Genomic DNA, 24,274 nt, shown 5'->3' with positions numbered 1-24,274 from the left:
GTAAATTTCCACCTTCCAAATTTGGTAACCATTTTTCTGATTAGTATTTGTTTTTGAACCGAGTACATTTTTTTTCTTATAATGAATCATGATGGGACTATGGAGTTTGCTGGCTGATGAAAAAGAAAGTGTTGCAATTCTTTAGAAATATGCCATTTTGCCCAATAATAGAAAACCCAAAAATTTACATTCCACAAAACTGTACTTCTTAAATAATCAAATTATGAAAATATAATGTGAAAAATTGGAATTAAAGGGTTAAAATGCAGGTCAGAAATTGGGTTGAAGGTAGCTATATCTTGTTTGCTACATATATTTCATTCATTTATATTTGGACAAAAGAATATACCTCAATGAAATTCTGTGAAGAACTGGAATTATCTTCAAATACAAGTATAAGACTGGTGTAATAAACTCAAAGACGTGTGCCTTCTATGGAAAAAGAAAATGTAAAAAAATAACAAGCACTGGATGCATTACTGAAATAGACAAGAATCTACTATATACGAGGCATAAAAATGCTGAGTTAGTGCAATTTGCAATCTGCAAATGTGTGAAAGCATATCACTGTGATCATGCGATGATCCACACAACTTGTGCAATTCTCTGATTATTTTTAAATGAAAATAGATTGCTGTGTACATGAGGAAAAAAGAGACCCCCACCAAAAAAATAAATAAATAAATAATAAATATCACATTTACACAAGAATTTCTTGAAAGAGGTAAGTACTTTATTAGAGATATTTCTTCTTTTTTAAAAAATTTTATTGATTGTTTGCTTTTTTACGGAATTCTTAAGAGTACTGTCATTTTGAAAATGGCTGTTTCTTGGTGAAAAGTTAATTACCAACAAATCGTTGACACCAGCGAGTTGCTGAATTAATAAACAGTGAGCTGCTGATGTGTCAGGAAGGGAGTGTAGATAATCAGAAAGTATCCTATTTCCAAGACTGAGCATGAAGAAGTAATAAGAACATGATTGTGTGTGATATTAAATGCTTAAAACCTGTGAAAAACAAGCGCTGATTAACTGCCTTTTCACATTCCAATTTTGAAAAGATTTCATCCCATTCTTGATCATTCTTGATCTTTGAATGATCAGATATCATTTCAAATATTTTCCAACTGGAAAAATTATTAAAGGGCAGTCATATCCTTCCTAGAAGATTAAACTAGGTATTTATTATGTAAGTGAATACAACATTTTAACAAAAACAACACATTTTATAGACTTCATTGAAGTATTACAAAAATACTGCATATTAAAATTAATGAAAATGTGAGTACTTACATTGGTTATTTTGTGTAATTCATCAGATAACTTCAAAACAGCAATTTCATCTTTCAGTTGAGAATTTAAGAAATCTAGTCTTGCAGAAGATGATTTTATATTCATAAATGTAGAAGATAAGCAGATAAAGAATTCCCTCAACATTTTGTCATCCTTAAGGGCTTGATATGAAAGTACCTACATTGTAAATATACCTTCAGTTATGTGATATTAAATATAATTAAAGTTAATTTAACTAATAATAAATATCACATTTTGTAATAAAAATAAATAGCACATAACATGCAAGTACAGATATTCAGAGAAGTCCACATAGTTTAGATGCTAAATTAGAGAAGTTTCAATTTAGTCAAAAATAAATCACGTACAATGTTTAGAATTTGATTTTTCACATAATAAACTTGATTCCAGCTAACTGTAGCAACAGATTTTTAAAATATTTATTTAATATTATTACAATGATTTAAAAGAATTTGACATGGTATGATGATGCCAGATTCATTGCACTAGCACAGACATTACAATTTTTCAGCGTTAAGTATTCTTAAAGTAAATAGAGTAATTTTATTCAATAGTAGTAATTTAATCTCAATATTTATTCATAAGATTTATTTTATTGAACATGATTAAAATAAATTTTAAAATACATAATATCCAGTAATAACATATAATGCATGAAAAAAGGAGCAAACTGAAAAAAAAAAAAAAAATTGAGTTTTAAAATTGACTTTTAATATCAAAGGTGAATGAATTTTAAGACGGCATCACTTACCTATTAATGTTTTTAAAAAAGTTGACAGAAAAACTTAAAATGAGACACAGTATAGTCACTTTTTATCAAGAAATACATATGCCATTAGCCCAGGAAATCCTTATATGAAAAATTTGGTAAAATTTCTTTTCTGTTTTCGAATTAAATCTTTACTTCAGCATTTTCAATTAAAAATTTATTTAATTGAAGCACATATACATATTTAGAAAAAAAATAAAACTGCTATGTTTACTAGAAAACAATGATAACATTGCATGAGAATCAAATAATAAATTTTAAAATATATTTATTAAATTGACTGATTATTGTGATTTTACTAGCTCTTATTTTAAACAAAAAGAGAAACATTCATTTACAAGATTGATATTAAACCCTCATCTATCTCTCTCAAAAATATTTTGAAAGCTGATGTTAAAAAAGATTTGCCTTTTATGCAAAAGCAATAATACTTTTCTAACATTAAAGAAAACAACAGTAATCTTCTAACACTGATAAAAACAACAATAATAAATATATCATAAATTTCTTTTAGTATTAAAAACCTATATATTGGATTTTAAATATTGTAGAACTTCAATTATCAGGACCCTAGATATTCAGAGTTCCAATTATATGGATTACTTGTTTTTCTTTAATGGCCAAGTAAATAAAACTTATTAAATAAATTTGTTTTAATTAAATAATAAATTTTTTACTTAAATTGTCTAAAAAATAATATAGTGCAATATATATTTTTAAAGAAACTATTAAATATGAATGAATATGAAATGTACATTTGGCCCATAATGTTCATAAATTATGAGACCTATAAAGGTATAAATAAAAAAAATACACATACTGTGATACAAGATTATTGTTATTATTTTTGGTTACTCTGTGAGTTACTGCTTAGTCATGACAATTCTCCTATTCAAAAACCAGATTAAACAAACACATCAATAATATTCAATTCAACATAAGGACATCACTATCCATCATCAAAAGGGATCATCACATGGAAACACCGATGCCCTGTCTAGAAGACCCGAGCCAGAAAACTACTGATATTGTTTCAGGGTTGAAGCAAAATACAACATGTTTAATCTAGTCACACGACAAGTTACAACTTAAGGATCAGCTGATTGAGATCCATGGACTGATGAAGAAGTCAAAAACGACCAACTGGAAGACAGTAACATTAAACTGATAATTGACTTAATAGAATCTTCAAATAGAAAACCTACCTGGCAAGACATTTTGATCTGTAGTCCTACAACAAAACAATACTGGGCTCTCTGGGATTCACTTTATATTTGAAACGACATTTGATACCAGAAGTTCGAATCAGATGATGGAAAACATTCCAGTGGCAGCATGTAATTCCAAGACCTCTGATACTGGACGTCCTTAAAGAATTACATAGCAGTCCTATGGGAGGCCATTTCAGAATAATAAAGACTTTGCATATAGCTAGAGAATGGAAGGCCAGTTCGGAATAATGAAGATTTTACATAGAGTTAGACAGCACTTCTACAGTAATGCAAGGGATGACATGTAAAAGTGGTGCCAATGTTGCAATGCCTATGTGGGTTGGAAAGAACCCAAGAAGGGAGATGCAACGTTACAATGCAGGAGCATCTTTTGAATGCATCATCTTTGACATCCTGGGACCTCTGCCATGAACTGCTGATAGCAACAAACACATCCACTTTGTCACTGATTACTTCACTTACTTAAGTGGCTTGAAGCATACCCTATTCCTGATTAAAACATTGTCACAATAGCAGAGGTAATGAAAAAGCATTGGATTTCCAAGTTTGGAGTGCATTCTAATCAAGGAAGGAATTTTACCTCAGCTGTAATTAAAGATCTCTGCAAGCTACTTGGCATCGGAAAAAACCCAAAGAATACCTTTACATCCACAGTGGTGTAACAGAGAGGTTTAATTAAACCATCCTTAATAACCTCTTGCTGATGGTTTCCATCCAGGATCTCCAGGCACAGTTTCAAGTGATACACAATTTTGAACGTGAGTGAATCAGCTTACCGATGGAGAAGATGAAACCTGAGATGAGAGCTACAGGACATCGATTCAATGAAGATCACAAGGTGTAGTTGTAGAATCCAATTCAATGGAAAGGACGTTCTCCTAAACTACAGCCACCTCAGAATGGTCCTTACACAGCACTAAAGTGGCTTAACGACATAATTCGGATCCGTTAAGTCATCAAAATCTAAGCCTAAAGTAATTCATTACAACAGGCTAGTCCTTTACTATGGCCATAGTACATAGTCCCCATAATATGTATAATGTAAATAGTATATTAAAGTAGTGGTCCTATTTGTACATAAATTTGTAAATTTATGCATTTTCTTATAATTCATTTTTATGAATTTAGTATTTGATTTGTTTTATATTATATAGTGGAGTTATTGCATTGCATTGATTTTCCTTAGTATGTTTTTCTTTCCAGGGGCTCATACTGCCCGGGACGTGCAGTCCTTGGGAAGGAGGCAATGTTATAAATTTTATACACAGATAGATGATTTTAGTGAAATGATATTTTTCTATATAATGTAACATGAAAAGCTTGAGAGAAATAATGCTGTACCGGAAAAATAAGAATACAGTGGTAAGCCCCCGTATTCATATTTTTGAAGTAAATGGCATTGAGTAAATGGCTATATCGCAAAGCGGGCAATGGTTTTAGTGACTAATTTTTGTAGCCAAATTTGGCAAAAAAAATCACCAGAAGACACCAAACTTGGTGATCATTTGGTGATATTAGGGTCCAGTTCCCGTATAACTGTAATAGATATTGTAATTGATTCCTATATTAGCTGTAACCGTTTTGGCTCTCATATAACTTCCTGCAATTTTGAGAAGCATAAAGTACTAGAAATATGTCGGCAGCCAGGTGACAACTATATAAGACTGGAAACAGGATCAGTTTCTCAGTTTAGTAGTTGTTAGATGAGAGCAACTTCACAGTACTGAGATGTCCATGTGTCGGTTAGTTTTAGGGAGCTATACCTCTTCGAACTTAAATAAAGTTTCTGGTGCTCTCACTGCTTTTATCTGTACCTGTCCATGATAGCTTCACCTTTTTAGATGGGCTTTGCATTGCATTGTGTTAACATTCTTAGTAGTTTGAAGTGTAACTATTGATAGCACTCTGTGATACAGTGAAGAGCTCTATGAATATTTTTGTGGAAAGTTCCAGAACTGTGAAGTTTTTCTTTTGATAAAATAAATTTTATCAAGCTGTCTTGGGTTCTGTGTGCATTCAATATTTACAAACCTGTATGCACAAAAAATGTTTTTTCCAGAACCATGAAGTGATAATTTTTTTGATAAAATAAATTTTATTAAGCTTTCATAACTTTTACGTACATTCAGCTTTTATGAACATGTATGCCCACAATAATATTTATTTTCTAATATGTCATGTAACGAGCTACTTTCTAATAGACTTTAGTGTATGCCTTGTTGTTTTCTGTCAATAAATTTTTACGTTCAGGGTAATATATCACTTTTTGTCTTTTGAATAAAGCATAATATTTTACATTTTTGTATGTATCATATGATTATCACCTGTATCATGTAATAATTTAGTATAAATATGTATTTGACCCATAAAAAAAAGATACCCAATCACAGTGATCATCTGTTATCCTATCTCAGTAACTCCAGGAAATTGAAATTCTACTGTAAATATGAATTTATGTGATCACTAATTAATTAATAATTAAATAATCATCATTAAACATTCAAATTAGTCATGGTTATGTACTGGAATATTAAAAGTATCAAATTTAATCATCAGACAAATCAGTATTTACAAAGTTATTTAATCTCTGAATGAAAAGTAAATGGTCTTGGTTTGAAATACAAAAGATAATTTTGAAATTAATGTAACATTTTATGCATTTAGACGTTCCTAGCTTGCTAGGGCTGTAAGAGATTTTAAAAAAAATTGATCAAAAGTTTCTGATTAGAATAAGAGATAAGGTATAAGACAATAATTTTGGTTAACTGGTTAAGATAAATTGTTTTAGATGAAATATAACCTTGAAAAAATAGACATTTCATAAATATTATAAACTGAATATTCTGCAGAAAATCAGAAATACAAGATATCTCCATCATGCTGTAAAAAAATTGAGGAAAAACTAATGAAGTATCTAAACTAAACTTTAGATACTTCACTAGCCAGAACTAGATCAAAAAACAACTTAAACATCCATATTAACATATTATTATATTTAAATTTTTATAAAATAAAGTTATTATTTATAGTAATAGTATTTTATATCTATAATATAATTATAATGATAGTATTTATTATCTATCATTATAATTTATTATTTAATTATCAAATCAATAAAATTCATTAGTTATTTTAATATTAGGTTTGTCAATATTCAGACATATTATCACAGTATTAAATTCTTCAATAATTAGCATATTAAATACAAATAATAAAAGAAATCTTAAATGAATTTGGTACTGTTCTGTTATCAGGACTGCATTACGAAATACATGAATGTATGCATGTACATGAATATATGTGTATATGTATACACACACATACATTCATACTTACATATATTACACATGCATACATACGAGGGAGGGGTTAAAAAAAGGTTACAAGTGTAATAAAAAATTATTTATTAACAATAGACAAAAAATACAAAAGGCAATAAAGAAGCACACTTGCTTATCAATTTTCCACATAATCACCAAATCTGTTTAGGCATTTATCTGAAAGAAAGGCCAGCTTGTTTGGAATCACATCCATGCCCATTGAGCCAGTTCTCAGTGGTTGTTTTCACATCACTGTCTAAAGAGAACCTGAATCACTGTCTGAGAAATAAATGGTCTGAAAAGAAAATAGTCACTGGGTGCTAAACCTGGGCTATATGGGAGGTGACTCCAGATTTCCCATTTAAACATTTGCAGCAATTCTTGAGTTTGGTGAGGAGTATGGGGCCAGGCATTGCCATGCAGGAGGATTAAACCATCACTCAACATGCCACAGCGCTTGTATCATATGGCTTCATGCAACCTTGTCCAAGTGGCACAATAACAATTGCCAGCAATGTTATGGCCACCCTCCAGATACTTGATCAAGACAACGAATCATGGCTCATACCTCCAAGCGAGACAACGTTTCTAAACATCTAACCATTTCAATCACTCTAATGCATCTGCAAACTTACTCTATCTATCCACACAACTATCAGTAGATAACTAGAACGATCTGTCCATGCTCTGGGAATTAAGTATTCCCTCCACAGTAATTACTTTTCAAATGCTGATGCTTGTATAACAGAACAATACCTGAAATTTTAGTATCACCGTTACAAATATTAAACAATATATAGATTTGTGTATATTTTAAGTGACATCTTTTTGTAATACCATTAATTAAAAACATTTTTTCTCGGTGACACTTCAATGTGTTATGTTGTACACATGCTTTTATAAGTGCTTCATTATGAGTTGTAAAACTTACCACATTTCCAACTCCAGCAAGATACATTTCTTTTGCATCCCCATGAAGGACAAAAGCTATGCTTTCAACTTTTTTGCCTCCAAGCTCAGCAATAATAAAAGCTGATAAAAATAGAAATATTTTATTTACATTTTAGTTTAAAAGAAATAATAAGAAAAAAAGGGTACTTTTCCGTTTTGCCAACACAAATCTTGCCAAGCAGACTTTGTTGGCGAAAACATACAGTATACACATAAAATGTTAACAAACATTAGTTCTAAGAATTTTTTTATTTTGAAGGCATAAACATTTTAATATGGTTTAAAATTTTGTAAGAAGCCAATAAATAAAGACAATAAATTTGTAAAAAGGCATTAATTTAAGAAGTTACTATACTTTCATGGTTTAACATTCTGATTCGCCGATTCGTATCACGTGACCCCAAGTGATATCATACCACATAAACTACGTTACAAAAATCTAGTTCAGTAATATCTACATTAATTTCAAGTTAAAATCTTAATTTGGAATACAAGTTTAAATGCAAGAATTATTTCAATTCATACGAATAGCTTACTCAGAAATTATGTAAAATCGCAGTGCTTTACTTCGCTGGTGCATTCTCATTAGAACTGATGAATTTAACCCTTGATTTTGCCTTTTCTTTATTTTCAGGAGAGCGGTGTGATTGCACTCTAATTGACTTAATTACCGCGAATGGTCTTGGGGCATAAAATTTAACTATCTTGGAAAAATTCTATGTAATTGTATGCCAGTATTTAAAGAAACAATCCGATAAGAAATGGCTGCGACTTGTTTTGGAACTGAGGCGTAAAAGGTTACCAGCGAAGATATTCCGTTTGGAATTAGTTGTACCATTGTTGGCGACTTTATTGTTTGCGCCGGCAAAACGGAAAAGTACCAAAAAAAGAAAATAGTGCCTCGACTATAATAAGATATATATAATAAAATATAATTACAATAATCAGAGATACATATCTATTACATAAAGTAATTAGAATTAAAAACATTGCTACATATTGCATAATAACCACTTTATACCTAAAAGACCTTAAGTTGAAGAATAATGTATACAATCTATTATTCAGAGCTAAAATATTAAAGGAAAAAATATCTTTAAAATGCTCAAGGTTAATCTTAAATTTTCTTGTGTGAATAATCAGCATTGACAATATGTTTCAAGATGAAAGATTTTAAAAAAGGGAGCTAAGTAAATTTCAGTTGTACAGGAAATGAATATAATCTTCTGTTTCTATGTAGCTTCATTTGATAAATCAGTGTATGTTATGACATTTTCTAGAAAAGTAGAAAACAGTGATAATTAATAAATCAGTGATAATAATAATAAACTTTAAATAATAAGTTAGGAGGAAAAACAGCATCATATTTTCATTCACTAGTCAAACTTATTCAGGAAAGATGAATGGTGGAATCACAATATTGAAGATAAAATTATTAAATGATAAAAGTACAGATGATCATAAATTACTTACACTATTAACTAGAATTATAATTACTTTGAATAGCTCAACTTCATAAAGTACTTTCAGCATTAAAAAAAAAATTAATTTCTCTTAAATGAATATGAAATCTAAACTCATAAACATCATTACACATTACACAGTGGCAGTTTTACATATATGCTCTATTTTTTAGAGTTTAAAATAAGAAAGAAGAAAATAAAATTCAAGTCAGCTTAAGCACTTGAAATTTATTGTATCTCGTTTTCAATTTATTAGTTTTATAGAAGAGTCTACATTATTAACCATCCAAAAGTATCAGGACATTAAATTTTGACAAAAGGTCCAACCATATAAAAAAGGTATCATGATTACAATAGTATAAAATAATATTTAGAATATGTTTTGAATTTAACATTTTTGCCTTCTTAAATTAGATTACCCAGGAGTTACGAAAATAATATCTTATTTTTATTTCTTCTCTTTTACAATAAAATTAAAATGGTGAATATCTAATTTTATACCTTAGCCATTTATTTAAAAAAAAAAAAAAAAAAAAAAAAATTATACCAAAATGACTGTAAAACTAATATTGTAAAAATTTATACAAAATAATTACGAGGCAATAATTAATATAAGTTACTAAAACAATATATCAGAATTTTTAAAAAGAGTTAAAGAAACCCATTAAAGTAGCTATCATATCTATTTTGTAGTAATGTTAGTAAATTAGTAAATATAGATCACATGGCTTTTTGGTAAAATTTTTGGTACTTACATATTATCGCAACCAGGTTGGCGCTATTTGTAAGTTTGAGTACAAAAGTATGAATAGAAAGAAAATGTACATTTATTAATTACAGATAATTTTCAATACAGTTTTTTATATTATTTTGTTTTAAAATTTAAAATAGAAATTAAACCCTTCCGGTTTCGAATTTGAATAAGTAGCAGAATTATTTTTTCGGCGGAAATCTTTTGGCTATTGCTTTTAGCACTGATTGAAAACCGTATTCGCCATAACCATGTACACGTCGACTTATTTTTACTTAAAAAAACATCCCAGAATTGCACAAAAATGGCATTGCGCACACTCTTGACTTTATCCATATACACTGCTATTTTCTCATAAATTACAAAAATTTGCACTAAAATGCAGGAAAATTTTGTGAATCTCCACATGCTCTTTTTACAAAACTACGTATAACACGTAGGGTTGCCGTAAGTAGGGTCGCCAAATTTGGCACTTTATGCGAATTTTTGGCCTGGTTGCGTTAATACGTAAGTACCAAATTTTTTTTGCAAATTTTCAAATAATGCAATTATTGTTGAAATGCAGAATTTATATTACTAACAAGAAAATATTAAAAATTCTGCATAAAAATGATTTATTGAAAAAAATTAAATCTTATGGCTTTTAAATAAATTTTACATGTATTACAGAAATACCTTGAAAATCTTCAGAAAAGATTATCAAGGTAAAGTGCTTAAATATGATATACAGTGATTAAGCACAGACAAAAATTGCATAAAGTAAGGGAGAAAGTATATGCGAAATTAAAAAATTATATTTATGAAGATTATTATTCAGTCATTTGGATACTAATTACACTAATAACAAAAATTCAATCACTGTGTGAAATTCACAGTTACCTATTAAGTATGGAAGAGGGGGAACAGTTTTGTAAATCTCCAATTTTCAGTATTTGGTATTATGCTCTAAAATGCATAATAGTCTCATATCCAGTTCTTAAAACCGAAATTTATAATGAAAGTATACAACATTTTTAAGTTGTTACTATAATATGTAAGAATGTATGAATATGTATATTGATCTTTTCTAGTTTGTTAATTTTGAAAATAATTCAATAAAAAAATAAATAGATAAATAATTAGGTAAATAAAAAAATAACAATTATAAGTTCTTTTTTTTTATGCTTATACTTACATAGAATGTCATCTAATGAGCTGCTTTCATACGTATAAATAGCTTTTCTCACAGTTTTCCGCGCGACCTTCGCTAAAAATTGGATATTTGGAAACCCATTTGACATAACTAATAAACGAAGATCGACATCACTGTTAGATAATACACTCATTTTACGCTATAAAAAATCACGTATTTGAATGATAAAAAATAATGGCGTTATAAACTTGTAAATAATCGTACGAGTGTCATTACATACGTTAGCATTTTGTTATGTTATCAAGTGGTGCAGTTTGTTTACAATGCTCCATGGCAACAAGGTGATGATAAACACAGAATTAAAAAATAGTAAATAAGACGCATATTTCTGTTGCAAAACCAGAAAGAGCTCATTTTATTGTCTATAAGTAATTTTTTTTATAATAATGACTTAAATTTAAAAGGAAAGAGACAAAAGGCTAAAAAATGCAGAGAAATGTTTCAGTTTCATTTTATTTCGGAAAATACAGAAAAATCTGTATGAAGGCTTATTTAAAAATAAGCATGATTTCAAGCAAGAAAATTTTTCAAATCTTGTGGGCAACTTCTATCTTTTTTTGTTTCGTTAGAGAAACCTTTGATACCTCAAGACCCATTAGAGCCGAAAAAATTTCGCTCAAACCGCTCTGCTAAATGGCGAAAAATTTGGGGTGATCCAAAATAATTCACTCACATGGACCCTACACATTTCATCTATTATCCAAAAGTTTCCAGCTCGTAAAGCAAATTCTACCCCTTAATTGCTTGAAACAGCGTTCTATCTATAGATAACAGGTTAGTCATTTACAAATCCATATTGTGTTCCACGCTTTATTATACGTCTCCAGCCTGGGCGTATACTTGCCATAACATAAAAAATAGAAAAAGGTTGAATAGAAATAGGAAAAAAATAAGAATAGAAAGGGTTGCGTACTGTAATAGAAAAAAGTTGCATACATTTAACTGGGTTCTGCGGCAGATCGCAGATGCCCCGTGCGAGACCACTTGGGATTTCAAAAATAAGCATTCAAAGTTTTTCTGTGCTTCCACGCCGCTCTGTGGCACACAGCACAGGGAAGGAAGGCGAACCCTCCTTCCCGAGTTTAACCAATGTTTTTTGCCAGACGAATCTGACCATCGGTAATGATCCTTCCGCAGGTTCACCTACGGAAACCTTGTTACGATTTTTACTTCCTCTAAATGATCAAGTTTGGTCATCTTTCCGGCACGCCGACGCGACTCGAAAGCCGCTTCGAAAGCCAGTCCGAAGACCTCACTAAATCATTCATTATTACCTTCGCAATAAACGGATCCACGAGGATTTCCTTGCAAAAAGATTCCATGAGAGACAGAGGTCTATAAACTAGAGATAGTATAGTATCTTTATATTAGCCTTGCTATAAACAATTCCGTTATTAAAATCTGTTCGTATGATTACAATGATGTAGCAATTAGTAATAGGGCAAAGGCTGTCCTCAAAATCTATTTAATGAAAAATTGCACTCTTTTGTATTTGTTATACTTATGTATCTATATATTATTTGATTTTATATCTCCCTAATCCAGTGTTGCTCCTCACCTCTCTCCCGGTTTTATAATTACCTAATGCCCCAATCGCAGTGGCTAATCGTACCGACGGTGCGAATAGCTAACAGGCTATTCACACCACCTACTTTCGCGCATACGCAAAATCAGCCCAGGTACCAGCATTTTACGCCGATTTCCGTAAGGCAGGCGGTAGTGAGAGCGAATGTTGTTAATAGTTCACCAGCAAGAGAATAATTTGCAAGTAATAATTATCAGTTACAAAGACGAGGTCAATCTATATACATGATAATGTTCAGGAAATTATTAGATAAAATAGGGATTTCATAATGGCTCTAATTGCAAGCGAGGACGAGTAATTAGTTAAAAAATCTTTAGTGTATTGACAAAAAGGCTACAGAAATTACCTAAATTCTTTTATTTAACAGAAGAATTTTTATGCAAACTTAGACCCTATTTTTATAGCATAGGACTGTCAGAATTTATTATTCAATAAGAAAACTTACTGAAAATGATAATATTCTTATATATTCATCACTTTTTCAGTATCCACACAGGTTTATAGGTTCAAATGCCATATTTCAAAATCAAAATTATTTATGAAATAAAACCTTATGAAATCTGATAAATCATTTGTGTGTGCAAATTTTTAAATCTAAATCTCTTACATTAAATTATTGTCTTTTAAATTACATCACATTATTTATTTCAATTTAATTGATTAATATGTTTGTACTAATATTTCAAAGTTCTTTGAAGCACTTTTTGTGTCCTGAAAATGTCAAGTATTTCCATAAAAAAAATAAGCAGGCATACAGAATAATTCATTTAATAGTTGCTACAATCGCTTTTAACTTATTTCATGTCTAAATTTTCTACACAGAAATCCTCTGTCTAATTTTTAGCATCTTTTATCGGACGAAAGTTTTCCAAGAGAAATGAATTAAAGTCTTGATCGTGCAAAACACATCTTTAAAGCTAAATGTATTCTAATAAGTACAAAAAAATGTAAACAAGATTTTGTCCCCCCCCAAAAAAAAATCAGACATTTAAACTATTCAAACCGTTCAGGAAAAGGATAAACATTGCGAACATAGAAATCTACCCTTTTTTATACATACATTAATAAAAGGAAATGTGTTCCTTCTTTTTATAAGAAAAGGAACCCATTTTCCTTTCTAAACTCTTGAAAGTCGCAAACGCTTAAAAATTGATAAACTACGCCAAGGTAGAAACCCACCTTTAAAAAAAAAAAAAAAAAAAAAAAAAAAAAAAAAAAAAAAAAAGATTCACTGCAGATCTGACAACTCAATGCGCATGCGTGGTTAATGTTGGTGCGAATAGCTTAAGCGGCTAATCGCACCGGTGGTGCGAATAGCATCGGCCTGCGCCAATTGACTCGTAACTGCCTATGTCAAACTATTTCTATGTTTATAGCTGAAAAAAAATTGCTCTTCGATCTGAAAGCATATTAAGGCAAATACGATTTAGATTCTTTTAGAACATTCTCTGAAATGCATATTTTCTTTTATGAACACAACCTTATGTATTTAGGGGACAATTAAAAAAGAAAAGAAAGGAACATCCTCAACTAGCGTCGGAACAACGCATGCCAAGTCATCCCAATGAGCTATCCTTATTTATGTTCTAACAGAATGATAGTAATACATTATTTGCATTTCAGCTTCGGTATTAGCTACACAGATTTCATTTTGCAGTTATAATAAATAAGTAAATGTTTTCGTGAGAAACCTCTATTCAGGAAACATTTTCCGAAACATTATGCCAGAAAGAACATGGACATATTTCTTTTTTACAAAGGGAGTCTGTTCAAATAAGAAAGAATAATTTTAAAAAATGTTACAATGCATTATTTTGTAAATTTATTTTTGGAATTCCCTGATCGTAGTCTTTGCTTCTTCTTCTTCTTCTTTTTTTTTTTTTTTGTCAAACTTGACAAAAACAGGATCTGATAAATAATATAGTAAAGCAAGAAACAAGCCCTGCTGTTCTATTTAAATATTTTATTTCGTAAATTTAGATTGAATTAAAAATTACAGAGAAAGAACACGATTAATAAAATAATATTTCTTCCCTTTTAAATTTTGATTTTATTCAAAGACAGGTAATTTAAATTTTGATTTTATTCAAAGACAAGATCTGTGAAAGTAGCGAGCTGTCTCATGTTCAGTTATCTAGTTATTATTATATATCTGTAAATTCAGTCAGCTACAACCTCTTTTTGTTTCTCTCTTGTAACAATTAGGAAAGGTAAACTATTCAGGGGCCAATACCCCTCCTAGAATCCAAAGGGCGAAAGAGAATCTCCGGTTAATATTCACAGAGCAGGCGTATAAAACAAACAGCCTGGGCTAAAATATTATTTAAAGTTTCAAGATTGAAGGATTAGTACACCGTGAATTATTTCTTGAATTTAGATACGATAATGTAGACAGGCTTTTAGTAAAAGCAAAAACGACGCTGCAGGCTCTAGAGCTTAGATGTTTCTTACAAGTGATGCAACACTGGAGTGCCTTGCCCCTAAGATTTTCCTTCATCGAGAAATCAGGTACTTCCGAATATAGCACTACCAAAAGCAAATATTCACTTACCATGATTTGATTTTCGAGTTCGCTTCGTACACCCAGAGCCACGTAAAAATCAAAATATCAGTCATACTCAAATGACTTTTTTCAAACCAGGTACTCTTTCTGATCGAACGCTTCACATAGTGACTATCTGAGCCTTTCTTCCTATAAACCCATTCAAATCCAACTAAACAGTTTTAACACACACCACAAAAACGCTTACAAAACATCCCATGATTCAAAATATGCCAGAATCATGCACCCGATTACGTCACAATAGGGTTTCCATAACATTCAACTACTCAGGCTATCATAAATGAAACAACTTGGTGATAAATCAAACAGCAACTTCGCCATAATACAAAGGGCACCGGCGAATTTATTAGCATTTGCAATGATGTAGCTCCCCCGGGGGTTGATGTAGAGAACTCTGCGAAGCTATTGGCTAGGATCTGTACCTATTCAGTCTCGACCACGGGGGTATAAAATTTATGAACTTGGTGGTTCTGAAGGCTCCGAGAAAGGTCACTTATTGACCGGCCTCGGGGTCTGTCACGTCCTAGCGCGGCGTGGTACTAGTAGCCCGGGGGATTTTCTCGGGTACGCTGGGTAATGTCCCGCTGCGACGGGCAGCCCGAGCGACTGGTGGGTAGCAAATGAAGAATAGTGCCGTTCCGGGTGACTACCTGGGCGGTGCGTCTCCCTCCCTAAGGGGCCAGAAAGGAAGTTGATGAAAAGTCCTGGTTCTAAGGAGTGGGGGGACCTGTAGTGCGACTATTCGAGTTGCGGAGCAGGGAATACAAAATTTGTTGTTGTTGCAATGATGTTGCAAATATACGAAAATTGAAAGGGTTCCAGAGCCCAGAGCTCCCAGTGGTGCATTTGATTTCCAGTGAATCTGATATGCTTCAACTGGTGGGTGGTGGCCAAAATTACCAAAAAATTTGTTGCAATTATCGAGGCATTTAATAATCATAAACAGAAACACCGGCTGTGGTCAAGAACTGTCGTTCCGGTTTATACTTATAGAATAATAGAATCATACTTATCAAACCTGTTGTCTTCAGATTTGTCAACCTGATATTTACACCATCGAAGGATTAGGGCCACTTACCATCCGACTGCAAGATGAAGAGGTATTTTCGTTTTCAAGAATGCTATTACAATATTTCCTCTCAAATTTATACAAAATTGTTGCAAACACTATTTTGGACGATCGCGTACTTGAACTCTATTATGTGACACCGCTAGAGTGCTTCAATACACTAAGGTCATGAGCGTAATTTGTTTGATATGCGGACATTTAACCGACACGAAATGTCCGGCCTTTGTCCATGCCGGTTAAATGTCTCCGGCTAAGTGTCACGGATCTAACACATTCAACGACATCACAACTTTATAATTTTAAACATAGTTTTCGCATAAAACTTTCTATTTAAGTTTTTGGATTAAACTTTAAGCATAAAAGTTTTGTTAAAATTCAGATAATACTGTTATTTTACACAAGATGTGAGACTGAGAAATGTTGAAAAAAAGGTACTGCGTAGCTCAATGACTGTTGTTTACTGCCACCTACAAATAGCTGCCGTAACTAATCAGTATAAGAAACTTTAGTTGTTTTTTTATCCATTGATCAGTTCGCTACTGAGTTAGCCAATCGTTGTTGTCTCCTACACGTGACAAATTCCAACAGGTTAAATGTCTTAGAAGTCTAATAGTGTGGAAATTGTTTTTTTATGATTTTGAAATTTAATTAACAGAATGATGCGACGTATTATATTCAAGTTGCTTACTCAATATTCATGATCGGAAATTATGACGACGATATATACCGAAGATATCGAACAGTTGTTAACCTTGTTTTCTAGGAAAGGCCAGTATGATGCCAGGGCCGGTGAACAAGTTAGTTGTTTACTATTTCTGTAAATCGGATCATTGCACATTTCGCGATTTCATGTAATTGAATATGCTATTAAAGAACCTCGTATTTGATTTTTTTTTTTAAAAACTGTTTCAATGCATTTGCATTTCTACTTAAGTGGATGATCATTATAATTCTACTTAAGTGACGCGAATTTAATGTTGAAATTTTATTTTAATTCTTCATCAACGCGGTTATATGTTTGAATTGCACTAAGGTCTATTACTTATTGGCAAAAAGTTTCGATTAGTAAGAAAAGTGAAACCTACCTGTCATAACCTGAAAAATCACTTTCTGTAATTGTATTCTCTGTTTTATATTTTGAAGAATACATTAATTTTCTTAATCTGTAAAGAACATGTTATAAGTGAGCATATACAGAGGGTGTTTACACATTTTAGAACGATTTTGTAAGTAATGAAGTAATATTTTTTTAAATAAACAGAAGAAATATTATGGATCACTGGGTAAAAGTATAGTTTAGGGTACCCCTTGGCGGTTTTTGGTGGTACATGGGTACCGATTTTGTGCAATTCTTTGACTCGTTATTTTGGCTTGCGAGCCAAAAATTGCCACTACACAAAGCCAAAATAACAAGACAAGCAGTTGCACAAACTCGGTATCCATGTACACATCAACTTATTTTCACTTAACCCCCCCCGAATTGAACAAAAATGGCATTACGCACTCCTTTGACTTTATCCATGTACACGTCGATCTATTTTCACTTAAAAAAAAAATCCCCGAATTGCATAAAAATGGCATTGCGCACTCTTTTAACTTTATCCATATACATGTCGACCTATTTTCACTTAAAAAAAATCCCAGAATTGCACAAACTTGCAATGCGCACTGCCCTTATTTTGTCCATGTACACATCAATATATTTTCACTTAAAAAGTCAAAGGAGTACCAAAGTCTACAATATAGGCAAACAAAAAATACATAATCGCAATAAAATACATTTTAAACCAAACAATAAAATAACATAAAAAACGAAAAACATGTTATACATTTAAGCACTACCAAAAGCAAATATTCACTTACCATGATTTGATTTTCGAGTTCGCTTCGTACACCCAGAGCCACGTAAAAATCAAAATATCAGTCATACTCAAATGACTTTTTTCAAACCAGGTACTCTTTCTGATCGAACGCTTCACATAGTGACTATCTGATCCTTTCTTCCTATAAACCCATTCAAATCCAACTAAACAGTTTTAACACACACCACAAAAACGCTTACAAAACATCCCATGATTCAAAATATGCCAGAATCATGCACCCGATTACGTCACAATAGGGTTTCCATAACATTCAACTACTCAGGCTATCATAAATGAAACAACTTGGTGATAAATCAAACAACAACTTCGCCATAATACAAGGGGTACCTTAAAGTCTAGTCTACCCGAACACTGTTCCGGAGAGCCAACCTCTGTCCACCTTCAATGTTGAGAACCGATGAAGTGAGACACATTTTCTTAGGAAAATTCTGGTGTTTGCAATCCTATGCTCTTTGAATAACCAATAAAACCAAAGGGATGATTTCATGCGTGTGTTGTAAAGTCACGCCTATCCATTATTGATGCTAAATCGCATTGTTTGCTTTACGATAGCTTTACTTATTTTAAATTACGTCTCTTTGCTTAATTTTTTGTTTGGGAGAGGAGTTGGTGTCTAAAAAACAGCAGAACCAACTGTGCGTACTCTCATCTGATAATACTATTTTTACAGAAGAATTTTATCAGGAAACAAATTCACTTATACCAAGGCTAAGTTCATAATTTTTAAATTTTGAAATAGAGGCAAAAATGACAGTGTCCATTTACGTAACCAAAGTGTAGCAACTCAGACACACTCAAATTATCTATACATGCTCATTTGGATATGATGCCACTATGATTGATAATGGAAAAGTTCATTGCAGAACATAATATACACTGATATCTAAAATTAAAGCTACAAATACAAAATGTTTAATAACTCAAAAAATAATTAGTTTATTATAATGAATTTTATGCACATATGCTCAATAGTATAAGACATGCAATAGTAGCATAACAAAAGGTAAATGATTTGCACAAAGGTAACAAAGGGTAAATGATTTGCAATATGCAAATGAAGGTAAAAATGGCCAAAGCATGACACCGCATATTTTCAGAATTATGTAGGTAATAAGGAAAAGGGCCATATTGCACAGTTTTGCATGCTTGACATTAAGCCTTGTCAAATTTTCTAAAAGTGATGATTTTAATGCCAGGAGAGTCTTGGGAGGACTTTCATAGAGCATCACAGATATACTCTACAGGATTTAAGTTTGGCAACTTTGTTAACCTCACTGCAAGACAAATACTTTTCAGTTTATATTTTTATTAATACAGTATTCTTTCAGCATCCTCAGTATTTTTATGTATTTATTTGTTATAAATAAACAGTAACTGAAATTTTTTGTATTTTAGAGTTATGAAATACACAAGAAATGTGAAGAACTGTTTGAGAGAGATTATATTTGCTGTGTAAGTGAAATACATGTTAAATTTAGTTATTGATTAAAACTTTTTTTTTTTTTTTCCAGAATTTAGAATTTCGCTGCCACTCTTGAAACTGGTATATGTATTATCGTAACCTCCTGAGTAGCATGACCACTATTGATTTAATGTTTTAGAATAAAAATCTAATTAAAACATAAAATGTATGTGTAATAATATCTATGTATGTAATGAATAAATTCTTGCAAATGAACTGAATAATGACTTATGCCATCATTCTTTTGCATCTGTAAGAAATCTTCGAATTGTGCTGAGGCAATTGCATTAATACATTGCTCCAATAATTAATTATGCAAATGTAGCAATAAAATGTTATTTAAATACTGCTCTTCATGAGCAAACCTTAAAAAGGCTTGCCACTCAGAAGATTAAATAGTATTTTATTTCTTTCTCCTGATGAGGAGGAGGGACCTTTAGCTGCCCTCGAAATCGATTGAGTGTTTCATTATACCTACGCTAAATATAAGGTTGTTTTTTAAGATTTTGATTGAATATTTTTGTTACTAGTTATTAGTGCTCATGCCAATACTTGGCTCATGCCAATACTAATACCATTAACATTACATTGAATTATTTTAAGAGTGTGTAGTCTAGGAGACTGTAGATTATTTTTCAGACGAGGTAGTCTTCCTAAACGTCGAACGCGCCCTTTTTGAACCTGTGCGACAGGCGATGCAGTATGCATTACATCAGAAAGCTTCAGGATTAATGGGTGGAGGAAAAGGGCAGCCTCTGTAAGTCGTGAGACCCGAGCACCAATGGTAGAGGACTGAGATGCGTGTAGGCTCTAGCTGGGTATAAACCGAAATAGCGAAATCTAAACTTGTCCAAATACAGTACAAAGTCTTTAATCTGGACTTCCATAATCCGAAATGATCTATAATCCGGACCTCAAAGCTGCAAACTTTCTGTGCATGCATAAATGCATTTACGCATGCACATATGCATTTACTCATGCACATAATACGTTTACGCATGCATGTTTAATGTATAACAGATGGTATAAGCTAGGCTAAAATTATCCAATTATCTATTTCAGTTAATGTTGCAGATTGCGTTGTTCCTTAATCTTCTAATTGGAACCAGCTTATTATTTCTTGCAGAGTGTTAGAGCAATTTTATAAAAAGTAAGCTTGAACTTTCGATTATGTCAAAAATGGTTTCCGATTCTGGAGCTGCCAAAGGATCTACAAAGCGAAAGCATGTTTCGATGTCCATCAAACAAAAAGTGGAATTGCTGCAAAAAATGGATAAAGGCATATCCTTTGTTTCTCTAACCATTCCGAAATCTCTTTATCATTTCACGCTGCTGTGCGGAGGGGTGGGGGGGGGGAGTCGCGGCGTGCAATGAACTGGAAGTTGATCTGTCAGCACTATCCTCATCTTCAGGGTAGATGTTTTTATTTTATTCGTCTTATAATTCCTTACTAAATGTAGTATTTCATCTCGATGTACTCCGTCTTTGATATAATTTAAATCAAATTCCTCATCATTGTAAATATCACGAATACACACCAAATAGTTTTCTGGTTGCAATTTTCTAATTTCGACTATGCGTAATGCATGCTTTAAGCATGCACACGTTGAAGAAATGTTTAATAAAGTAAACAAATAAATATTAAGCTTTTTTTTGCAAATTTTTATATTCTTTAGATCATAATTGCTCTTTATTTCTTAAATTACGGTTTCATATTTTCAATTTTATAATATCTGCATACCACCTTACCAGATATAAATTGATGATCTATAATCTGGAAAACCCCCTAATCGGAATCGCCGAAGTCCCAAAGAGACTGGATTAAAGACTTTGTACTGTATTGGAGTTGGTTGAAGACCAGGGAGCTCAAATTATCATTCTACGGGAAACTAAATTGAGAGAGAATTCTCAACTAAAAGTTAAGGGATACAACATCATCCATTTAGACAGACATGAGAAAGTAGGCGGTGGCCTCGTTTTCCTTATCAGAGATATTAACTATATTTCCAAAACTCGGGTTTCATGATCCATAATGATGGTACTCCAACGCACTCTTCATACAGCTATAACACATCTGAAGCCCTTGATTTGTCCATAGTAAGTCCCACTATCTTTCCAATTTGCACCTGGACAGTTATGAAAAACATTGGGAGTGACCATTCTCTAATTGAAATAAAGAAGAAACAATGTACTTTCCTGAATCGTAAAAAATATTGGAATTCTGTTAAGGCAGACTGGAAGGCCTTTGGTGATCTCGTTGACACGATGTCTGAAACTAGCATTCACTCAAGTGACTTTGATATTAACTGAATTACTTTCAAGCACATGCTCTTCAAGGCAGCTAATAGAACTATACCTGGAGGAAAGGTAAAGCTCTTTATTCCCTACTTTACTCATAATTCGCCAGCTTTGCTGCCTTTGCTCTGGAAGAGAGAGAACCTGTGACTCGAAAAACAGTAATACAGAGCAAAACAGGACAGAGATGAACAAAGTCAATGCAGAAATAAAATGAATCTATATGCTGCTCAGGAGGAAAGAGGTGGATGGATACATGTGAGGGACTTGATGCTAGATCATCTGACATGAAACTGTAAAAATTGATAAAAAATATTAGCAGTGAACAACCTCAGATCAAGATATGTAATACTATTTTAGATACGGATGGGAACATCCCTATAGACGACAAAGCTGCGGCTGATCTCCTCGGGGCACATTACCAGAAAATAAGTGAGCTGACTTTTACAGGTTGATAAGAAAGTGGCAAAAAGGTCTAGAAATCTCACACATAGATGTAGTAGTGCTGTCTCGGGCACCTTCTTCATGCATGAATTGGAGATGGCACTCGAGGATCTTGACTTGACCAAAACTCCTGGACCTGATGGCATCCATGGCCAGATGATATGGCATCTTGGCATTCATGCAAGAAAGAAATTTCTGAATATAGTGAATCAATTTTGGAGTCTTGGCCGCCTTCCTAAAGAGTAGAAAAGAGCCACAATCATACCTGTTGAGAAACCTGGCCAAACCGATGGATCTCCTGGGAGCTTCAGACCCATTTTCCTAACCAGCATTGCATGTAAAGTCACAGAAAAAAGAATTATGGGGCAGTTGCTCTTCCGCCTGGATGCCCATGACCTCCTCCTAAAAGAACAATACAGTTTCAGAAGATGTCATAGCACCACTGATCAACTGGTTTATTTCAGCCAGAAGATTAGAGATGCCCAAAACAAGCGACCTACCAATCATACTGTAGCTGCTTTTCTAGATTTATCAAAGGCATTTGACCGTGTATGGAAACATAAACTAATTATTAAACTCTATGGAGACTTTGGCATCAGGGTTAAAGCCTTGACCTGGATCGCAGATTTCTTAAGAAACAGACTGATAAAAATAAAGCTTAATTCCACTATGTCAAACACCTTTAAATTGAGCCAAGGCATCCCCGAGGGTTTTATGTTGAGCCCAATTCTTTTCTGTCTGTATTTGGCTGGAATTGAGAAGATTATATCAAGGAGATGTGAGGTTGGGCTATTTGCAGATGATATCGCCCTTTGGAGCTCTGGCCCAGATGCGAGTTCAACTGAGACCAATATAAATCTTATCCTTGAAGAAATCTGGACATTCTTAAAAAACCACAAATTGAGTTTTAATCCAACTAAATCTATTGTTAGTTTTTTACCACGAATAGGAAGTTTTCTAATTATCATCCAAAAGTTTTTATGAATAACTTGCCTCTTACGTAGGACAAACATCCTAAATATTTGGGCTTTGTTCTCGATCCAGAGATGGCTAGTGACAAACATGTGGATGCACTGGTTTTTAGGGGCAGGAAACGACTAAACATTTTAAAGTATATCTCGGGACGTGATTGGGGAGCCAATGCTAGTTTCCCGAATAAAATTGCATTGTATGAAACACACCTTCAACCCCTTAGCCTAAGAAGAAATGCTGGCCTTGCAAAATATTATAATAAACTTTTCAGTTATGGCTCCCAAAATAGAACTTCAGAATTCCTGCAGCACTGGAGTAATAACCAAAGACTTAAGAAAAATAGTCCACTTAGTCAAATTGAGTATGCTGATATAATTGACCATAATGTTGAGCAGCATTCCTTGAAACAATGTTTAGATCCATCTGAGGGTCTCCCTAGAGTCGAGTTTCATATGGAACTTTTGTCTCAAGTTTCCAAGAAAAATGATATTCCGGCCCTGTTACGACAATCTGCCTTAGAAACTATACACGCAATTCCTGCTGAAGCTACCCTTATCTATATTGATGAGAGTAGAGGCGAGCACTCTCGTTCCGGTAGTGGAGTGTCATTAAATGTGCAAGTGAAATGTTGTTGAAATAAAGAAAAGGAATTCTGATTTCACTTCGGTTTTCAAGAGCTTATAGCTATCGAAGAGGGACTAAATGCTGTTTCGTCCTTTACAGATCTTAAGGCAAGTTTTTGTCTGACAGTTGTAGCGCCATCCAATATCTTTCAAACTGGCAAAGAGTTGGTGATGGGGCCGGAATTGCAATTCTTAGCAAGCTTAAGTAGGTCTCGTCACTCTGTGAAGTGCACCTTCAGTCGATTCCTTCCCCTGTTGACGTATGGGAGGAATGAAATAGCAGACATTCTGGCGAAGGAGGGTTCTGAAGAACCATTACCATTTACCAATTCATTGACATATCTTGAACTGTATTCCATTAGAAGACATGCAAATTTGGCTCATTT

The 24,274-nt window shown here is 32.7% G+C and overlaps 2 protein-coding genes across 4 annotated transcripts in view; one reads left to right on the top strand and one right to left on the bottom strand.

The window, feature by feature from the left end:
- Positions 1 to 11,349, bottom strand: part of LOC118203795 (serine/threonine-protein kinase Nek8-like) — a 154,665-nt gene extending 143,316 nt beyond the window's left edge. Inside the window, exons 1-3 of one of the 3 annotated variants that reach the window (XM_085816753.1) lie at positions 10,975 to 11,349; positions 7,567 to 7,667; positions 1,294 to 1,470 (exon numbers count right to left, since the gene is read on the bottom strand). In XM_085816753.1, coding sequence (XP_085672879.1) covers positions 1,294 to 1,470; positions 7,567 to 7,667; positions 10,975 to 11,125 — 429 coding nt within the window. In that variant the 5' untranslated portion in view covers positions 11,126 to 11,349. The remainder of the gene's footprint in view (positions 1 to 1,293; positions 1,471 to 7,566; positions 7,668 to 10,974) is intronic. The other 2 variants (XM_085816752.1, XM_085816751.1) reach the window with 2 other exon arrangements.
- A 5,404-nt stretch (positions 11,350 to 16,753) lies between these two features.
- LOC118187983 (phosphatidylinositol-3,5-bisphosphate 3-phosphatase MTMR14-like) overlaps positions 16,754 to 24,274 on the top strand; it is a 100,044-nt gene continuing 92,523 nt past the window's right edge. The window contains exons 1-2 of the mRNA XM_035358296.2: positions 16,754 to 17,006; positions 19,488 to 19,544. Coding sequence (XP_035214187.1) covers positions 16,920 to 17,006; positions 19,488 to 19,544 — 144 coding nt within the window. The 5' untranslated portion in view covers positions 16,754 to 16,919. The remainder of the gene's footprint in view (positions 17,007 to 19,487; positions 19,545 to 24,274) is intronic.

Source organism: Stegodyphus dumicola, chromosome 5 (assembly GCF_044657685.1).
Source record: "Stegodyphus dumicola isolate Sdum_Otavi_A_Nest chromosome 5, ASM4465768v1".
Classification (NCBI taxonomy): domain Eukaryota; kingdom Metazoa; phylum Arthropoda; class Arachnida; order Araneae; family Eresidae; genus Stegodyphus; species Stegodyphus dumicola.
Note: the sequence above shows the minus strand (reverse complement) of the source record. Positions and strands in the feature narration are given on the sequence as shown.